The 18,901-nt window shown below is 37.5% G+C and overlaps 1 protein-coding gene across 1 annotated transcript in view; it reads right to left on the bottom strand.

Moving 5' to 3' along the window:
- Positions 1–7,395: 7,395 nt before the first annotated feature.
- The window catches only part of LOC121331047 (ras-related protein Rab-3B-like), a 33,969-nt gene continuing 22,463 nt past the window's right edge, over positions 7,396–18,901 (bottom strand). Inside the window, exons 4-5 of the mRNA XM_041278171.1 lie at positions 14,604–14,728; positions 7,396–9,853 (exon numbers count right to left, since the gene is read on the bottom strand). Of these exons, the coding sequence (XP_041134105.1) occupies positions 9,666–9,853; positions 14,604–14,728 (313 nt within the window). The 3' untranslated portion in view covers positions 7,396–9,665. The remainder of the gene's footprint in view (positions 9,854–14,603; positions 14,729–18,901) is intronic.

The raw sequence follows: 18,901 nt of genomic DNA, 5'->3' as shown, positions 1-18,901 counted from the left end.
ACCACACCCATGAAGCAGCTGCTCACGACTGATCTTGCTTTTGCTAATAAGCAACAATGACAGGGTACAGACAGAGAGAAATGTCCTGGATGTGTGACGTTGCCGTTCTTTGCTGGGGACTAGCTCTGTCGCTCCTGCAGGCTTACCTCACTGTGCTACAAGCCTCTTACTAGCCAAATGGCTGCAGGCTTGGCTTTTGCCCACCAGGGGGCAGTAGCTCACCAGTATCCACAGTAGAGCCTCAGCGTGTGAAGAACTGATTGGAGGATAACGCATGTGCCACATAACCAAGCAGGGTCTGGGAAAGATTAACCATGGTAAACGATGGCAGTGTTAGGGTTCACCATGTTATTAGTAGCAATGTGGTTTAAACATAGCACATTATAATATCACCCTACATTTCTCCAGCTATTCGTTCTGGTCAGATGAATACCAATATAAACCAATGTTGTGTCTGCCACAGCACCTAGGCAAACAAATGCATGCAGATCACTGCAGTCTCCCTCACTCTACCACCAGTGAGATACTCATAGCAAATTAAATAGCAGGAAATAACCGCTTACTCTTTGGCACGTTATCCTCCATGTTGTTTTACTGAAGTGAACACACTGGTGTCAGAACTGGGTATGGCTAGATTACAGCAAGAAAATGCTAACTCTGTACTCTGTCATGTTTAGTAGTCTTGTGTAAAATTATGAGCAAAAAAAAAACACTTTTACAATGCTGTCCGTGTTTAGGACTGGTTTGAGAAAAGATAGTTGTAGTATCTTAAAGGGACCACTATATTACTATATCTACATTTTGCTAATATTTCCTTTCTTACCTGTTTTATATCCGACAATGTCTGTTTTTCATTGTTTCAGCAATGCTTACTAGCTATTCCAGCAGAAACTACTTCTGTAAAGGCTCCTCAAGGCTGATTGTCAGGAAGTGAGGTGAGGAAGCACACTACGGTTGTTTACTTAAGCCCATAAGTGAAGCATGGTGCACTGAAGCCTGTGCAACACTGAAATGCTTCCCCCCACCTCACGTCAGTCTCAAAGAGTTTCTAAAAATGATCAAAGAAGAAACAAGAAGACATAACAACATATTAATACAGATATGCCAAGGTCAGATTAATGCAATTAAAAATATTAAATTAGTGGTATTCCATTAAAATGCATTGTCATTTCCTTTATTTAAGGAGTGGGACTGCTCAAATCGAAACCGAAAAGTACCATTGAACTGCAGCTACCCTCCACAATGACAAGAACAATCACTGACCAAAGAGATTAGAAGTGGGTTAAAGGTGAACGCTTCCCAAATGCCAATAATGCTCCCCGTCCATAGAAAGTAGTTAGTGGCTTGCTTGGGCACTAACTACTTTGGGCTTTTCAGTTCGGCAGTGGTGGAGTCTTGTGTCACTGTGAAGAAAGATCCAAAGACATGAGAAAGCTAAGTTTTGAGGGAAGCTCTCCCCATGTGCTCATGATGAACTCTCATAAAGTTTGAAGTTAGACTGTGCCTCATTTTCAAAGCATGGTACTCTGCTTTGTCTACTTTAAGTAAATCGCTATTAAAGAGTAGCTTCAAAACATTTTAACCAACGCCAACAATCCAACTGAACTGGAGTCTGTGATCCAGCAAATTTGATGTACCGAATCTTTAAAACTTCCAGGGTGTGTCAGTACTTAGGAAGGCCTCTGTATATCTCTTTGTAGAGCGGTTCAATTGTAGGGTTTATGAAACTCATGTTTATTCTGGCAGTGGTGTTTGTTTTTGTTCCAATGTTAAGTGTACACTCCAAACAGAACATTCCTGAAAGGGATCATGTGGCTATTGTGTAATGGCTCTAAACGGAAGCATTTCATTTAATTTCTGTTACCTCTTGGATTACAGAGGTAAATGCATACTAAACCATGAGGTATGGTGGTGTGCATGAAGAGTTGTGCCACTCATGCCCCACCTGGTTAGAAAGTGTCTGAAAGCCTTACAAAAATGTACCATGGTATTTTTGCAGTTTCCCCATGGTTATACTATACATTCCCATAGTTTATCTGGGTTTGCCTTGTTTATTAATATGTTTTACCATACCTTGTTTTTCTTTACAATGCTTACCTATGCTTTGCCATGCTTCCACTATGTTTATTGCATTTTGTTATGCTTTTACTATGAGAAACTTTTATAAGAGAAGTGGTAAAAATGCCCACCTTGATGAACATTTTGACCAGTTTTCTTTCTCCACATGACCAATAACCTTAGTTTTATTTTATTTCATTTTATAGCTTGTTTCAAGGCCTTTTCCAAAAAGTATATATTTATCACTGAGTAGAGTAACCCAACTTGGTCTCTCTATCTTAAATTCTTAATAAAGAATACAAAAAAAGACACAGGAAACTGACTTTCATCAGCATATTTCACTTGATTTTATTATCATTGATCATTACTGTCATTTTGTAAAGGTACAAGTTCTTCAATCTCTAAAATGCACAAAGTAACTCTAGCACTGAAACACTGACCCGTCGTTTCAACTGTTACACTTCACAAGAAAAAAAGAGCAATTTGCCAACATTGTACTCTAGCAAAGCTTTATGAAGAGTCTGAGATACACATACATACACACACTCTCACCCCACTTTCTCAAACACAGACACAAGAAGCTGGGCTGTAGAAGCAGCACAAACAGAAGTGACTTTAAAATAATTTCTATTAATATCTGAACAGGTATTGCTAACACAGTGTGTGTGTGTGTGTGTGTGTGTGTGTGTGTGTGTATATATATATATATATATATATATATATATATATATATATATATATATATATATTAAAAAGGGAACAGAACTAATGTTCACAAGTAAGTATCGTTAAACGACCTGTTGGTTGGAACATGGACATTTCTCAAATTCCACAGCTTGATCATGAAAAAGGCTTCAACCATTAATGTAAACCATAACCATTAATGCTTTATTTGAATTGGGACAATACGTAGCATTCAAGTCAACATGCAGAGAAGTATTTCTTTTTTGTCAAATGTATTGTAATGATGTTTTTTTAATATAATGCTAGCAAACAATACTATTGAATAAATCTCAATAATGACAGTACCAGTGTAAATGGATTAGCATGCCAGGCATGCACTTGAAAGGCTGCAATTTCAATGACAGTACATTTGGTTTGTAGCAAAGTGTATGACAATGTGTTATGAATACTTATGTGGATGTTTTGTGGAGTGTCAGAGTGATTATGAAGGCTCATAGATATTTAGTGTTATGTCACTTTTATGAACTTGTTAAGAATGCTACATCAGCCAAATAAAGCGTTACTGATAGTTTTTGGTCTTTCAGGACTGAAAATACATTTTTTAAAATAAATATACTAGCTTGATTTAATTTAACAACATTTCCTATACATTACAAATAATCACCATTACAATGTTATGACATCACCTCTATAACAACAGAATCTTATATTCCAGATACCAATGTTATGTTTTTTTTGTTTTTCAGAGGATAAACTGACCTGTAAGAAGAACTTTCTTTACCAGTTCTTTGTCAAGTTCTCACCTCAAAATGGAAACTTTGTGGCATTGAAAGGTAGTGTGTATATACAGGGGGATTAGGAAGAAAGTTTACCACATCAATGATATGGTCCTATTAATAGGTATCACAAAAAAAAAAAAAAAAAAAACTTTTTTGTACAGTTTTAGTGCCTACCTCACTGTTCTGTTAATACCAGTGTGAAATCTGGAAAAGAAAGTAGGTCAGCACTTGTCAGTTGTTTTTGCAGTATATATTTCTTAAAGATTAGCCTAGAATCGTGGATGAGCAGGGCTGGGCTACACAATGTTTCTAAGTGGGTAAGTTATTATTGCATTAAATCGAATGTTATTTCTGAGTTAACCACAAAGAACCTGTATGTTCTATTTTATTTTTTATTTATCCCACATGTCATTAACCAATTTTTTATAACGATTTAAACTGATTTATTTTTTATTCAAAATTGCTGTTGCTGTGGGGAACTCAGAACTCAAAGGCTGACGAAGTAGGAATGCAGAAGTTGATACAATTTTTCTCATTAAAAAATGAATGCACATGAAATATAACCTCCCCCCACACCCTAAGTATGCACACAAACATACAAACATATATAACTAAAATATAAAAAAAATACCAGCATTAAGAACAGGATGCTTTCACTGCTAGAACCAGGATCATGGTGAATAGGGTCATGGAAATGAATGATAAAGAAGATTAATCTTTACGAATACCCTACCCTTTTAGACTAGCTCTTCCTTAATGTGACATGTACATGATACTGTATATATCAGCCATACCACCATACCAAGTCTATTCAATTACTCATAGCCCAGCCCTGTTCTATAAAGCATACAACCAGCCTTACACATCTAGAAAGCTAAAATTGTAGTTTTCTCTATCAGAGAAACCCTCTAAGTGATTGCAAAGTAAGAGCACAAACCAGTTATCTGTTTGCTGCAACAATTCACAAAGTACAATGTCAGCCTAAGTAAAACAATCTAAAATAAGCTGACAACCTGCATTAAACACCACTGCCAATTGTGTTTTCTAAAAAAAAAAAAAAAAAAAACTGTTTTTTTTTTTTTTTTTTTTTTTTTTTCTCATTTTGAATCTATCTTACATTCATTCAAATCCAACAACAGAATGCCAAATCAACAGTGAATCACGCGGTTCCAAGTTATGCTGCATCAACAAGCTAATTTAGGATTAAGTATAACCTATTTTCAATACATTGCACTTGTTTTATTGTACTTGTTATTTCAACTGAATACTCCATGGATTGTAGGTCATTTTGCCATCCCGATTTCTGGGGTAACTGCAGTGTCCATATTTCATGGACTATTCCTGACGATTGGTCATGAGTGGGTATCTAAAACTGAAACAGTTCCTTCAGTGGGGTTATGTCTCGCCTCAGTTTTTTTCTGTGTTTTGCCGATATTACAATTAAAAACTAGAAAAGGTCAGTTCTGTGATTTACAGAACCGTACTTGATGCCTTGTTCCATGAAACAGGTGGCTTACTCTTCGACTCCTCCTTTGCAATCTTCTTAGTATAGTTGTGTTCCCAACGGCATACAAAGTTTCCTGAGTCGTTTATTTACTAGGAGCTAGTGACATTCTAAATGGAAGGTGCAATGTGTTTTAGAAGTAATAGTGGAATGTGCCACAAGTTTAATAACAAGAAACACCCACCCAGTCAATACAGCATGTGTGTCCCCCAAAGGAGCTAGCATAGATGCTTTCTTTTGGGTCGTCATGTAGTTGTATTTTTTGCTGGGCTTCACAAGGTCCTGGATGTCCAATCTCCCTAAATCTCTAATACTATAGATAAAATTTAATGGTTGAGGATATTAAGTACCTGTTCAAAGCAAATGTAATAATAAAGGATGTGGCTGGAACAAGGGAGTGAAAAGGCCATGTTGACCTTTCTCCACACATTTTTTTGAAAATCAGGCTCACTGTTGATACTCTACGGCCTTTTCACAAGCACTGACAGATAGCCCAACATCATATTTCTTTTAAAATTTACATAAAGGGATGGTTAGTAGGTACATTACCTTTGAATTTGGATATCTGAGTCTCATATTTAAAACAGAGAGCACAGTACTGGGGAACCTAGAGCCAGTACATGGTATATAGACAGTACAGTACTGACTATGTTGAACAGGAAATTCAATAAACTACATTTTTAATACCTCAGAGCATTAGTCGATCAAATTAAGCAGGGAGTAGTGGATCCCAGTAGTATTAACAAATGATATCATACTTAAACCACACTATATAAATATGACTTATTGGTCACTGTTGTACTACTTAACTACCACTAATAAATAAATTACTACTCGGTTTCAGACTGTTAGACAGTAGTTAATGCAGCAGTAATTTTTAGTATCATAGTACTTTATAAATGGAAGTCTTTCACTGTGACTAATGGCTCTGTAGTTCAGCTATAGGACTGACTTTTTGTGTTCGAAGAGAGTTCAGTATATACAGTGCTGTAATTTTGCGGCACTTGGAAAGAAAAGCTAATGGCATCGTTGTTTTAAGGCAGATAAACCTTTTCCAGCTCAAGTGGCAAACACCAATGATTGCAATGAAAACCCATAAATTCACCCAAAATTAGGACCTCTACGTAGCACCCCCAGTGACTGCCTTAAGCAAGTAAGTAGGGTTAGATATCTATCTTGAAGCCTCTTTTCATGACAGCAGGCATTTTCAACAAGAGAAAAGGGGTTTTAATAACACACAAGTCGGTGAGCCCTGAGCCAAACAGACAAAGAAAGAGGCTTGAAAATATATATATATATATATATATATATATATATTATATATATTATATATCATAATAATTTATATATATATATATACTCTGCTCCCCGATATTAATAATAAACTTATAATTAAATTTTGACCGAACCCAAAAAAATTAGGCCCCGGATTAGACGGCGATTTAAGGACGACTTGGTAAATGGCAGGGGAGATATTAAAAACCCATAAATCAAATGAAATTGAGCACACACTGAGCACAAGATGAACTACTATCCTATTCACAGGCATGTGAACGCACACACACACACAATAATATTGCACATATTGGCCCATTTAAGTCCCTCTGGTAAGAGGTCATTTGTTTTGGAATTAGCAGACATGACACAAATCCTTTTAATTCTCCTGCCAGGAGTTTGGTTATTCATATGTATATCAACTAACCATGCTACACTTTTAATAAACTCCCCTTCTTTTATAAACCCTTTGAAATATTACCCATTCCCCAATGAAAACCCCCCCAGCACCACCCTGAGTCTGAGAAGTATACACTACAGTATTCCTATTAGTGTGAACATAATCCCACAATATACACACAGACACACATCCAAGGATGAAACTTGAGACCAGATATTCAAAAACAGCTAATTAGGAAATAAAGTTGCAGGTTTCACAAAAAAGAAGTATATACAAAAGTTTTGCGAAAGGCTGGTGGTATAGCTATTAGAAAAAGGACTGTGCCAGACTCCAGCTCTCCCTATACCCACATCAAACGATCTTCAATGGCAATGCAGATGGCACCACAATGGCAATGCAATGGTTCTGTACTAAGGGGTGCCACAAGGGCAGCTGCAGTGGTATGAGTGGTATTACATTTTGACACACCAATGGCATCACAATGGAATAAACAAACAATAAATATGCCAGGTCCATGGTACACTATCAGTACCTGACAGTATGCTAGTCCATCAGGAACACTGTGCAATACTTGTTACAAATGCATTGTGTTGCTATTGCTGGTAAAGATGTGGTCTGCTGTGGTACTGCTAGTGTTTTTTCAGATTAATACACTGGTATTATATTAGTATCCTAATGGTATGTTTCCAACTGTTCTTCCTCTAACCAAGGTGTTTAAACATATGATTTTAATAGATCTGAATTGGTCTAAATTACATACGATTATTTGTTAGCCCTGACCATGACTACTGGCAGAATGGTCCAGGGTTTTTAGTCTGGTAGACTCAAAGAGCATGTTTTGAGATAAAATTCAATAGTTCTGATAACAAATGTATTTGTCTTCTTGCTTAGAGTCAATTTGTATATACTTTCTTTTTCAGTCATTTTAAAAGCACCCCTGAGGCCTCAAAAGAGCTCTTAAACATTCACTCTTCCCTCTAAGCTGGTACACCAGAGTGTAACATGCTGCTGTACAAGGATGTATGAAACACATCAGTGAGAAATGCCACATAGAACAAATGTGGTACTTCTTACATTCACCGGGTGTTGCAGGGGGACAGGTTGATGGTTACACTCCGGTGTACAAGATGTACTTAGAGAGGAGACATGTTCGAGAGCTCTATAGAGGCCACAGAGGCACTTTTAACTTATGAGTTTTTTTTAAAAAAGTCACCAGGACGTGATGACTGAAACAGAAATTATATACAAAGTGATTCTAAACCAGAAGAAGAATACCTATGTTTCACACCTATATCAAGTTGCTCTTAAAGAGAGATCATTTTCTTTTATAAAATTTAGTTGTAAGCTGATTAGTCCCTCTGTCTAATAACAAAAAGACATTGAACAATAACCAAGGACTATTGTATGCATTCAAAAGCATACATTTCATGTATCTGAGAAGACACATTACAACCTGCAGACTTTGAATACGAATAGTTAGTCCTATCATAAGTGGCAGTGTTTAACGCTTTAAAATATAGACAGTTTTAAGAAACCAGAAACATCTTTGTGACCGATGCTCAATTATGTTTTCACTGTATCTTTGGGTCCCTCAAATAACTTTATTTAGATATTTTTTGTTTTTCTTTTGATGAATTAAAAACAGTTCATGAAAGTGTTCTACGGCATTCTAAATGTCATTTCAACAGATTGTTATTTTTGGGATGAGGAAGTCAGTGTTCACTGTCAGTAGTTAACACTCCCACGCAAGCTCAAAGAAAGATAACAAACAAATTGATAGCAAGACTGAGAAGGAGAGGAAACATCAAAGCAAAATGTCACAATTTGACACCACTTACTGTTTCATTCAACAAAACATGTGTTAAAGCTTTTTGAATAGGAATCTTTATCGTCTGCTTTCACAGACCCTGATAGCACTGATCTTGCACTACCATACCTGAGGTAACATTAGATCGTCTGAGATTAGTGCTCATCAGGGTATGTGCAACCAGCAGTGTATCACAGGCACACAGCCTTCAATAGATTTGATTGATAAATAAATAAATAAATAAATCCTTTTTTTTTAACAATGCCGTAAGAATTCAAGTGACAAAAACCTCAGCACACGTTTGCTTTAAGAGCCCTTTATGAAAGAGGGGCATGCTGCATTGCACTGCAAATGAACCACTAGGTGATTAAAAGATGGGGACTAATTAACACAGCGTTGTGGAAAGGCATCATTTCGCTTCGCTACGCCTCATCAGGAGATACTAATTGTGTGACAGATGATGGCGGAAGTGCGATGAGAAGGGAACGTTTCTATTCTGGGTAATTATTAGAAGCTAATACAACCCTTTGGTTTCCGAAGACTTTTGTGCTTCTCCAGTTAGCCGATTCTGTTTTTGTGCTTAAATCTGGATTTGAAATGAAAATCCCTTCCCCACCATCCCCTGACAACTTCCTGCTAATCAAAAACACAATATCTCATGTGGAATTTAATTAAGGGATCGCTGTAGCATGGCAATGCAATGGTTCTATGGGATAAGCCATTGGTAGAAGGGTACCACAGTGGTAACATGTTCATATATATATATACAGTACCACTGGTGTCACAGAGGTATCAATAAGCAAAACCAGTAATCTATTGCAGTACTATGGTACCATTTTTTTTTTAAAGTTAATACACAGGTACATGATATCCTAATGGGATTTTACAAACTCTACTGTAAGGGTGGATGCAAAGAGGTTAATTACACATAAACATAGTCCAGGTGACTAACCATGGATAAATATCTTAGAGAAGCAAGATTCTGTGTATAAGGAGTCATATTTTTGTATATTTTATAAATCTTTTATAAAGGACTCTTTAGATAAAGTGTGATTTTTTTTCTCTTTGAACTATCAGAAATGTCCCAATCACTCCTTCCCCCAAAAAAAGGTAAACAACATTGTTACGGGTCAGAGGTTAAAGGTTGGGGAGAGGTGACTAGCAGGAGCAGTTCTGCTGCAGGGGTGGAGGGTTGTCGGTCAGCCTGGTGTTCTTGGCTCCACTGACCATCGAAGGGTCCGTGTCCACGCTCTCGGACATCTTCACACAGATGATGTCCACTAGCCTCTCGAACACCTGCTTCACATTGATGTTCTCTCTGGCACTGGCCTCAAAATACTCAAACCCTGGGGAGAGGAACAGGGACATTTTTTGTATCATATAATAATTATAAGCATCTGATACCGGCTGTATCACTTGAATAATACCAATAAAGTTCCAACAACATCCAACGACTTTGCCAGCTTTAATATGGCTAAAACCAAGAAAAATAAGCTGAGATTTTTGTTCTACTTGCATTTATATTTTGCATAATGAAATATATATATATATATATATATATATATATATATATATATATATATATATATATATATATATATATATATATATATATATATATATATATACACACACACATACACCTCCAAAATGATTGCCACCCTTGATAAAGATGAAAAAAGGTATTGAGCTATATTGTAATTTTCCAACATCTGGAATATATATTGTACTTTATTAATGATTCAAGGGAATCAACCAAAATTACACATTTCACAAATTATAAATTTATTTCCAAAAAAATTAAGTGTCGCATTTACTGGCACCCTTGTTTTCAGTACTTTGTGCACCCTCCCCTTGCAAGGAAAATGGCACTGAGCAAAAGCTCATTAGCCACCCCACCTTTCTTACATTACCTGCATAGAGGGTAAGGCTATGAAAGACAGTACTTAGAATTGAGACCACCAAAGAAAGATTTGTAAAATATCTTTACAATACCATAATAGTATTGCACTGAGGAAACCCCAGCAAAACCATAAGCAAACCACAACATTACCAGAAATGGCAACACAATGGATATTTAAACAAATGTGGTCCCGTGTCCTTATAAGACAACACACCGATATGGTAATGAATGGGGTTATCTGTGTATATGTTAGCAATACCACAGGTAAGTCAAAACATGAAAATATTTACTCAGTGGTATTATTCTACCAACAACTCATATCACAGTAACTGCTCTTATGTTATCATTGCCCAAAGGTACAGAACCATTCAAGTGCTACTGTAGTGCCAATGTTAGCTCACTAGGGGGAGCTCTTCTGTCCCAGACACAATCTGAACCCAGCAAGTCCTGTGTGAGTGGGCTGGGGCTGGGCAGAAGAAGATACATGTAAAAATGTAAGTGAGACAAACAGATGGACTGGTGTACTGATTGAGAGACGACTTCATGCATACCCACAATCTCCTACTCCCAATAACCTATGCTTAACAAATTATTCACCCTTATATTTATTTTTCACAATTAAATGCATGATTGGAACAAACCTCTGAACTGATCAGTTCAACAAATGAGGCTGGTATAAGGACTGGGCTGACTAAGATAAGCGAGTACCACTGTGTTAGGGGGAAGAGATTCTAAAATACTTGACCTAGAAAGAAGAAGTACGGTCTTGACCAGTGGTAAGCTGGTCAAGACAGTGTTCAAAACAGAAGAAGGTTGTTGCTTGTTTGGACTAGTACAGTGTGTGTACAGACAGACGTGTGCGTTTACTAATTTGGCTGAGAGCTCGACTGTCTCCAGTGCTGTCATAGCAACCTGTCAGATGAAAGTATCCAGCCTGCTTGCTTTAGTGCAGTCTGTCAAGCTGATGAAGGAGGCAGGGGAAAGCTGATGCTGGATAAATTTGGGGAGAAAAAAAGATGTGCAGAAAGTTCAGATAACAGTCCAGCTACACTGTATGAACACTGTGTTCTTTTTTAAGAATACAATTAGAAATCAATACAGGCAGTTAAGCCTAGTGGTTGGAGTTGAGAGACTGGGAAGCAGTAAATGGCATAATTGATAGAGATGATGAACTGGGAGCCAGTGTGAGCTACCAGTTAGAACTAAGGGACTGGGAAGCAGTGTGGGTTAGTGGTTACAGAGAAGGGACTGGGAGGCAGTGTGGGTTAGTGGTTACAGAGGAGGGACTGGGAGGCAGTGTGGGTTAGTGGTTACAGAGGAGGGACTGGGAGGCAGTGTGGGTTAGTGGTTAGACATGAGTAGAGCCCTGTGGAATTTTTTTTTTTTTTTTTTTTTTTTTAATAAGTTTTTGTTTTATTTTTCATAAATTTAGTTTTATTTGGTTTTATTACAAATACACATGAATAAAACAACTCAAATTGATGAATGATCAACAATAGTATACATCGTGTTTTAACTACATACATATTTTTTATTATACACTATACACTTATTTTACAGTAAATGCTGCCCATGCCCGCTATAAAAATACAAGATGATACAAAAAAATGTATATATTTTACACTACTGTGTGGGGCTGGTCATAATAACTGCACATACGGCAATCTACCCATTAAAAAAAACGATAGGAACCGTATTTCAATCCCATTGCACTGCAGCAGGGCTCCATACAAAACAAGCTTGGGGTTTCTCAGTATTTAAACACGAAGCAAAGCAGATTCATGCATTCAAATGTATTCAAAACCAAAACAGAGTTTGCACCACTTGATATAAAACAAAGAATTAGCATACAGATACAAAATATAAACAAACAAGCCATATTTTCTCCGTTAGCTGCATACACCCCCTGTTTGTCATGTGCAGTTTTGGTATTTTAGAAACAAACGTCTCTTCTTATTCATCACAATTTGAATTCCCAAACGATTCACTCCAAATTATACATCTGCGCAAGTGCTAGTCAGAACTTCCGTTTCTCTTCAAACCGTATCTATGGTAACGACTGAGCCTTGACAACCACTATTGCAATTACTAATGTATATTTTGTAATTTAAAAATGTCATTTTATGTTTGTTTTATAATGATTTTTCCTTTTATTTTGTTTTATATTTGCACTTCGTTTTATATGTTGCATTTCGTTTTATTTCGTATTTGCGAAAAACATAGAGTGATTGAGTCAATGGGCCTAGTAGTTAGAGCAGAGCAATTGGGGGCCTATTAAAGAATGCTTAGTCACTTTACAACAGCTACTAAGGTGAGTTTATGCAGAGATTTTAACAGGAAACAAGATCTTGTGGCTCGCACAAAAAAGCTTTCTACTCCACTGGATACTCAACAGTAGAGTTCTACAAAGTGGGGGCTATCTCTAACAGCGCTTAATAAACAGGGAACTAAACCATTGCATTAACAGGCTGGTCACAGTTTTACGGACCAGGCAAGGTAATATGAAGGACTAACTGACTCTACATCTACCACCTCTCCCCCTCCAAACACATACATATTAGAGCTAACTAGATTACATTTTACATTCTAAAGCCCTTCTCCAGAGTTCACTTTGTGCCTGCTTTACATCGTCTGTGATGTGAGAGGTAGATAAGCCCTAAGATAGCCGATCAGTAATACCTGCTTTGAAGGTCACAAACTGATCTCTCAAGGTCACTGTGATAGAGAAACAATGAATCTTGGTTATAAATCTCCCTCCCAACCTGTGAGGTTGCTACGTAAAGGGAACAGAATACCCCGGACTGGATGGTCAGACAATTCATTCTAAGGGTTAGGTGGAAGTCGGTCATCTAGAAAGGGGAAGGAGCTATGGTACACCAAGTCATTGCTCCAGAGGGAAAGCTATGTACAACCGCAGATTGGAGGAGAAACGGATGCACTCACTAACCAAGGGGGTGTGACTGACGGTACAAACGGGGAAGTGGCTAGATGATCTGTTCCTTTTTGTTATGGTTAAGATTAACCAAGAAAGGAGTACCACGAGTTGCCATGAGTGTTTTGTTTGTTACTGTCATCTAAAATCTACTTGTTTGTTCTTAATAGATGGCTAACATGCTCCGGAGCTGTCGTTAAAAGCCAGCACTAAACTCGGACACTTCACAATTGTGCACGAATAAATTATATTTACCAGGAGCACTTTAGCAATCACGTCGTGAGTGTGCCCATCATGTGTGTGCCTTTGTGTGTGTTCTACTGTGTTTATTCTTTCAAACTGTGCATATTATTTCGGAACTGCAACCTGTTGTTTAGAAAGTGCAGTACATATTGCTGTGTATTGCCTGGGATTATTATTTGTGGTCACCAGACCAGGATTATAAATAAACATATTGTTTGGACAGTGAACTTTGTTGTCTGTCTTCTGTTTCGTAATCACATCACCACTACACCTGCTCACTGCAACCACTTTGCCAAAGTCACCTAAACACAACACCATCAACAAAGTACCATTAGTTAGGTGTACGGTATTCAGATTAACAGTATTTCTTCACTTTTATTGTATCAAAGTCAAATATAGAGACGTTGTGTTTACAATTGCCAGCCACAGCTGAAACTGAGGTTTGTGTTGACTATATTATCAGTTTGTTTGTTTGCTTAGACTAGCAACCTTCACCACCCCGCATAGCCATTTTAATAGATTTAAATTTCAAGTGCTCTCTGTTTAGTCTATCAGACAATCAATTCTTTGTCATAGTGGTGCATATAAGTATACATTAAGTGTTAGGTCACTCCAGGGTTCTAGAGCTGTCAGCTGTCAAACACTATTGACTTTCAACGTGTTATTTGACAGGTTGATTTCTGAGGTTGATTACATAAAGCATGTTTAACAACAGCACTTGAAATGATACAGTGCTTTAATCTGAGGTGCGTGAATCCTGATTTTACACTCTCTAAAGAACAGACACGAAAAAACTGGGAGCACCTTTCAAAGTGCCATGATGATAATGTTTAGAACTGTCACCCTTGGTAACAGGGTCTGCGAGGAAGGAAGATTAGCTGTGCCCCAAACTCCCCCATCTTCCTCCTCTAGATGAACTCACCCAGCTGCCCCCGATACACCCCCCTCTTCCTCCTCTCGATAGACTCACCCAGCTGCCCCTCACACACCCCTCTTTTCCTCCTCTCGATTGACTCACCCAGCTGGTCTGCAAGGCATCTCCCCTTCTCAGCTGGGACCAGCCTCTCATCTTCCATGTCACATTTGTTTCCCACCAGGATCACCTGTGCGTTATCCCAGGAGTATGTCTTGATCTGGGTCGCCCTGGGAGAAGCAGGGGAAGAGCATAGCTTAAATATTTACATTACGAGACTGTGAAAGGCGTACTAAGAATATTATGACTGGTTTTGAAGATCTTTTGGTCCCTTGTGTGTATTTTCGAATTACATTTGGAACATGGGGTCATTTCAAAGACAACCATATGTAATTAAGAAATGTTGCTGCTGCTCCCAGGTGCCAAATCCCTTCCTGTGTTACAGCTCAGTCTCACTCCAATTATCTAGCTACAGTCAGGCTTATATATATTTTTCTCAGTAAAAAATGTGCTTAGTTCACTGTCTACAATGAGGTATTTCAAGATATTACATGATTAAATATGTATTCAAAGCAGGAAAAAATACATTGTCGCATTCGAAATGTATAATTTTCTCTAGCATTATTATACAACAAATGTTCCTAAATATTTAAATGCTTACCTGAAAAACAGTAATGTTAAATTGTAGAATAAAAATACTCTACTTTCACCATCAGTGAATTATCAAACAAAAAATTATAATTCAATGTAAAAATAATACATAGACATTGATACTGATGTGGAAATGTTTTTGTATCTGATAGTTTGTATCAGATGCACACGACTTCATATTAAGATTAGCTATGTTGTTTTTCTTAATGTCTTCAAGTGTCGGGTGCTGTAAGACAGCCGCTGATTGCCACCCCACAAGAAGTCAGATTTCTATCACAAAGCATGATGTATTACTTCCTAAGTCATTTCATCTCAGCAGTGTCTTTGGAGTAAAAACACTGGCTGTAAACCATTCTGAAGGGTAAGCTGGGTGTATGTGATGTGATGGGACAATTTACGGTGATTCACTGGAGGACATGGGGGGAAAAAAATCTAAAAACATGATGTCTAGATCCTCAGCTAATTTACCTCATTCAAGCAATTATATGTCATAAATGGATATATTATTAATGGGATATTAATTCAATCAGAGTGCTGACTTTCATCTCTGTGTAAAGGTGCTCTGACACGACGCTGTACAAACCACACAAGTCCTATCTAGTTAGCCAAGCAGCGGTTTCAACACACTGAACTGTACAGCAGTTCAAACTTAATGCATCCTAGAGAGGCTGTGGTTCTATGGTGCACAAAATTTTAATACACTGTAGATATCAACGTTTGATTTGTTTCAAACTTTACAGGCAAAAATGTATCCAAACCTTGTAACCCCTTCATGCATAAAATATTAGATCTGATTTGCTGTGTACAATTTTTGTAAGTGTGGATGCTGTGGTTGTTCTTTGGTTCAGATATTGTTTTGCCATCAGTACAGATAATAACTCAGCATACCTCTGTTGTACAAACAAACGTATAACCTTGTTTTAAGCACTGCTGGCCTTTCACTATAGTGTATTGCTTGTAAACATATACCCATAGTTGAGCAGTATGAAAAATACATGTAATTAAAACATGTATTTTCATTACATTTGTATTTTATAATTTGTAATGCAAATGCCAATTTTTTGTATCGAAAATACATTTCCTAAGTATTTTGTTAATTTCAAATACTCCAAAATACATTGTCAGCAGTAGCATAAATTGTAACTTGCATCTGTATAAAATTGAATTATAGGGATTAATTTAATTATGCTTATAAAATTCAATAAAAAAAATAAAAATTAAAAATGCACACGCATGTGCCAGTTCATCGTGCGAGTAACTTTAAATCAACAGTGATGCGCTGGCTACCACACTGTCTTTCTGGAGACACCATCACCTAATGCTTCAGGCTGCTGAAGAGCTGGGTCTTGTATCAGAATATTCTAGTGGGACACCCCTTGAAGAGGAAGCAGATGACTTCTTTGTTTTTATGGATAGCAAAGATGTTTCCCGGATAAGTACTCCCTCGACAACAAGCTGAGCTGGAGATGCTTCATTTTATTGAAATCCCAAGGAAGGATGTGGCATCTTTAGAGCAATACCCTTTCATAAAGAAGCTGTTTATACAGTTTAATACCATTCTTCCTTCCTCTGCTCCTGTTGAGCGTCTCTTCTCTTTTGCTGGCATGATTTTCAGCCCCCAAAGAAATTGGCTGTTGGACGACCTCTTCCAGAAACTTGCTTTGCTGAAGGAGAACTGATAGGGAACTATACAGCGCCACACATCAGTCTAGTACATCAATGTGTACTGAAAACTACACTAATGTTAGGCATTAAATAAATACTGTTTTTACTTGCTATAGAATTACTCCCCCTACCCCCCCTACCCCTCCCACAAAAAAAAAAAGTTCTAAAACTTGCTGGTGTTGAAAATTGTTATTTATTTTAAAACTGCATCTTCACAGCAAAAAAACAAAAGGTGTTTGAAACAGTAATTGCCTCTGAAGAGTCCTTTATCAAAATGCTAAAAACCCCACTGTGACAGGCTGGCGAGTGGATAGAGGCCCAGACACAGACTGCAGTTCAAAAAAATAATATTTTTATCATAAATAAACACAAAATAAAAGGGCACAAGGGCCAAAACAAAGATATTCAAACACATGTAACAAAGCAAAACTTACAAAATAAAGGTTTCCAGGCTGGGCGAAGCCTTCACTGCACCAGAAGATTTACAAAACAGCAAACAAAAAACAAAACAAAAAAAAACAAAAAAACAAAAAAAAAATAGCAAGCACAACCATCCACTTGCTTCCTCAGCTCCCTCCTCCCCCTAATGGGACGCTGAGGCCTCCTTTTATGTCAGATGGCTGGGTGCTGATTGATCGTTAATTACTCCAATCAACCTCCAGCCACCTGAACACAATAAACCCAGGCAGGTAGGGGAATTTAACCCCATCCCTGCCAATCTATATAGGGCAGAGCTCTGCTCTGGCACACCCACATATTTGCTAAAGAGCAACTTTGAAGGGTTACACTTATAACAACTATCCAAAACATTCCAAAATGTTCAGGTTCAGGCCTTATTATCTAAAATATCCTTTTTTTTTTTTTTTTTTTTTGGGGGGGGGGGGGGGGGGGGGGGTGAACTATATATATAAAAAAATAATCTGTTTTGTTTATTAAATGTATTTTGTAATTTCAAATTGTATTTTCCAAATACAATTGTATTTTGTATTGAAATACAGTGATTCCAGAGTAATTTGCATTTTGTATTTTGATACATTGTTTTCTGAGTATTTTGTAATGAAAATACATTTGCTGAGTATTTTGCCCAACCCTGCATATACCTCAAGTAATATGTGTGACTTGTGAGACTCAAGCATTTGCATCTTGTGTCATACTCTGATGCTTGCACTATACAAAGCATCCATTCCATTCAGGCAGTGGCATCAGCATACTGAACTCTATACCAATTAAAACTCAGTTCAACCCAGAGAGGCCACCAGAATGACAATGTACATGACACAGCAGAAATAGTATATGCAAGGAGTCTAGATAATCCTATTAATATAGACTACAGGGCTGTAATGTTCACATTATGAGGCAGTACTACTAAAGTGAATGTGAAACAGGGAACTGGTTTATGAGCAGCAGCTACTGAGGACTTTGCTGATAAACTGTATTGATCTGGAGTTGTGACAACATATGTCACCTGCCTGTCTAAAATCTAGCATATTTTTTTTATTATTCTTGTCTGTATTTATTTATTTATGTATTAATTTATTTATTGTGAATTACCAATACACTTTTCTGTCGCTGTTCAATGCTTCTGTTTGTATCTGTTTAACTATAATTAGTACAGAATGGGTGCTCCCTATCCAACAGTGATGACACATATAAGTGTTCTTGTAATCTCACGCATTACAACTTTTACAAACTGAGATCTCTGACATATAGAAGGACTACAATAGGTAGAAAGATGAGACAGACAGACAGTGGAGGAGAGGAGATCAGAGAGAGGTACAATTGATTTATTTATTGGCTAAGTCCCACTCCAGGTGCAAGAAGTGATTGTGTACAAGAGGGATTATCTGTTGCTGCAATTGTGAACACATTGAAAAATAATCTTATTAAACCAGATTGCTTTCTCGAAACCTGCAGCTATAGAGCACGGTGGCAGCTTGAGGGCAGTCCGGGCCAGAGCATTACTGAGAGGCAAGCCATGGACACCGGCTGCACAAGTGATTGCGACAATGTGGTCCTGTGGTTATAACTGAGGACTGCTGGGGCACATGACCTGGAGCAGGGAAATTGAGGGAGTGTAGCCTAGTATT

Source organism: Polyodon spathula, chromosome 18 (assembly GCF_017654505.1).
Source record: "Polyodon spathula isolate WHYD16114869_AA chromosome 18, ASM1765450v1, whole genome shotgun sequence".
Lineage (NCBI taxonomy): Eukaryota > Metazoa > Chordata > Actinopteri > Acipenseriformes > Polyodontidae > Polyodon > Polyodon spathula.
The sequence above is the reverse complement of the archived record's forward strand: the minus strand, read 5'-3'. Positions and strand labels throughout refer to the sequence as shown.